Source organism: Mandrillus leucophaeus, unplaced genomic scaffold (assembly GCF_000951045.1).
Source record: "Mandrillus leucophaeus isolate KB7577 unplaced genomic scaffold, Mleu.le_1.0 Scaffold88, whole genome shotgun sequence".
NCBI lineage: Eukaryota > Metazoa > Chordata > Mammalia > Primates > Cercopithecidae > Mandrillus > Mandrillus leucophaeus.
This window is the reverse complement of record NW_012109585.1, coordinates 1237846-1239095: the sequence shown is the minus strand read 5'-3', so window position 1 is coordinate 1239095 and position 1250 is coordinate 1237846. Positions and strand designations below refer to the sequence as shown.

At 41.4% G+C, this 1250-nt stretch overlaps 1 protein-coding gene across 2 annotated transcripts in view; it reads left to right on the top strand.

Moving 5' to 3' along the window:
- The window catches only part of NME5 (NME/NM23 family member 5), a 26840-nt gene that overhangs the window by 22766 nt on the left and 2824 nt on the right, over positions 1 to 1250 (top strand). For both annotated transcript variants that reach the window (XM_011969171.1, XM_011969172.1), the window contains one exon: positions 1076 to 1194. In XM_011969171.1, coding sequence (XP_011824561.1) covers positions 1076 to 1194 — 119 coding nt within the window. The remainder of the gene's footprint in view (positions 1 to 1075; positions 1195 to 1250) is intronic.

The window sequence follows — 1250 nt, the reverse complement described above, 5'->3', positions numbered from 1 at the left end:
AGAACAAGACCCTGTGTCTAAAAAATAAAAAAAAAAAAGTTAAATTTTTAAAAATATGAAAAGATAGGTAGGCAACAGACTGGGAAAAAATATTGGCAAATAATATACCACATAAAGGAATAAAGAACTTGTAACTAGAATATATAAAGAACTCCTATGTCTAAATAATAAGAGAAACATCCCAACTGAAAACCGAGGCTGGTTCTACTCAGGAGGCTGAGGCAGGAGAATTGCTGGAGCCCGGGAGATGGGGTTGCAATGAACTGAGATCGTGCCACTGCACTCCAGCCTGGGTGACAAGAGTGAAACTGTCTCAAAGAAAAAAAGAAAAGAAACAGAAAACAGGCTGGTTGCAGTGGCTTATGCCTGTAATCTTAGCACTTCGGGAGGCTGAGAGAGGCAGATCATTTGACGTCAGGAGTTCAAGACCAACCTGGCCAACATGGTGAAACCCTGTCTCTACTAAAAATACAGAAATTAGGGCCTAGCACGGTGTCCCATGCCTGCAATCCTAGCACTTTGGGAGGCTGAGGTGGGCGGTTTACCTTAGGTCAGGAGTTCTAGACCAACCTGGGCAACATGGTAAAACCCTGTCTCTACTCAATGTACAAAAATTAGCCAGGCATAGTGGCACACGCCTGTAATCCCAGCTACTTAGGAGGCTGAGGCAGGAGAATCACTTGAACTTAGGAGGCGGAGGTTGCAGTGAGCTGAGATCATGCCACTGCATTCCAGCCTGGACAACAGAGTGAGACTCTGTCTCAAAAAATTAAAAATAAATAAATAAATAAATAAATAAAATAAAATAAAAATACAAAAGTTAGCAGGGTGTGGTGACGCAGACCTGTAGTCCCAGCTGCTCGGAAGGCTGAGGTGGGAGAATCGCTTGAACCCAGGAGGAGGTTGCAGTGATCTGAGATTGCATCACTGCACTCCAGCCTGGGCAACAGAGTGAGACTCCATCTCAAAAAATATATATAAAAAAGAGAAATGTTCTTTAAAAAGAGCCTTTTTAATGATTGTATAGTATTTAATCATTATGTTTGCTTCAACGAGAATACATTTGTATTTGCAGTGATCGTTGAGCCCATTCCAATTGGACAAGCTGCTAAGGACTATTTAAATTTACATATAATGCCAACTTTGCTTGAAGGACTCACAGAGCTTTGTAAGCAAAAACCAGCAGATCCTTTGGTAAGAAATATTTTTATTCACACTTAAAAATATTGTCACCAGGCACGGTGGCTCAC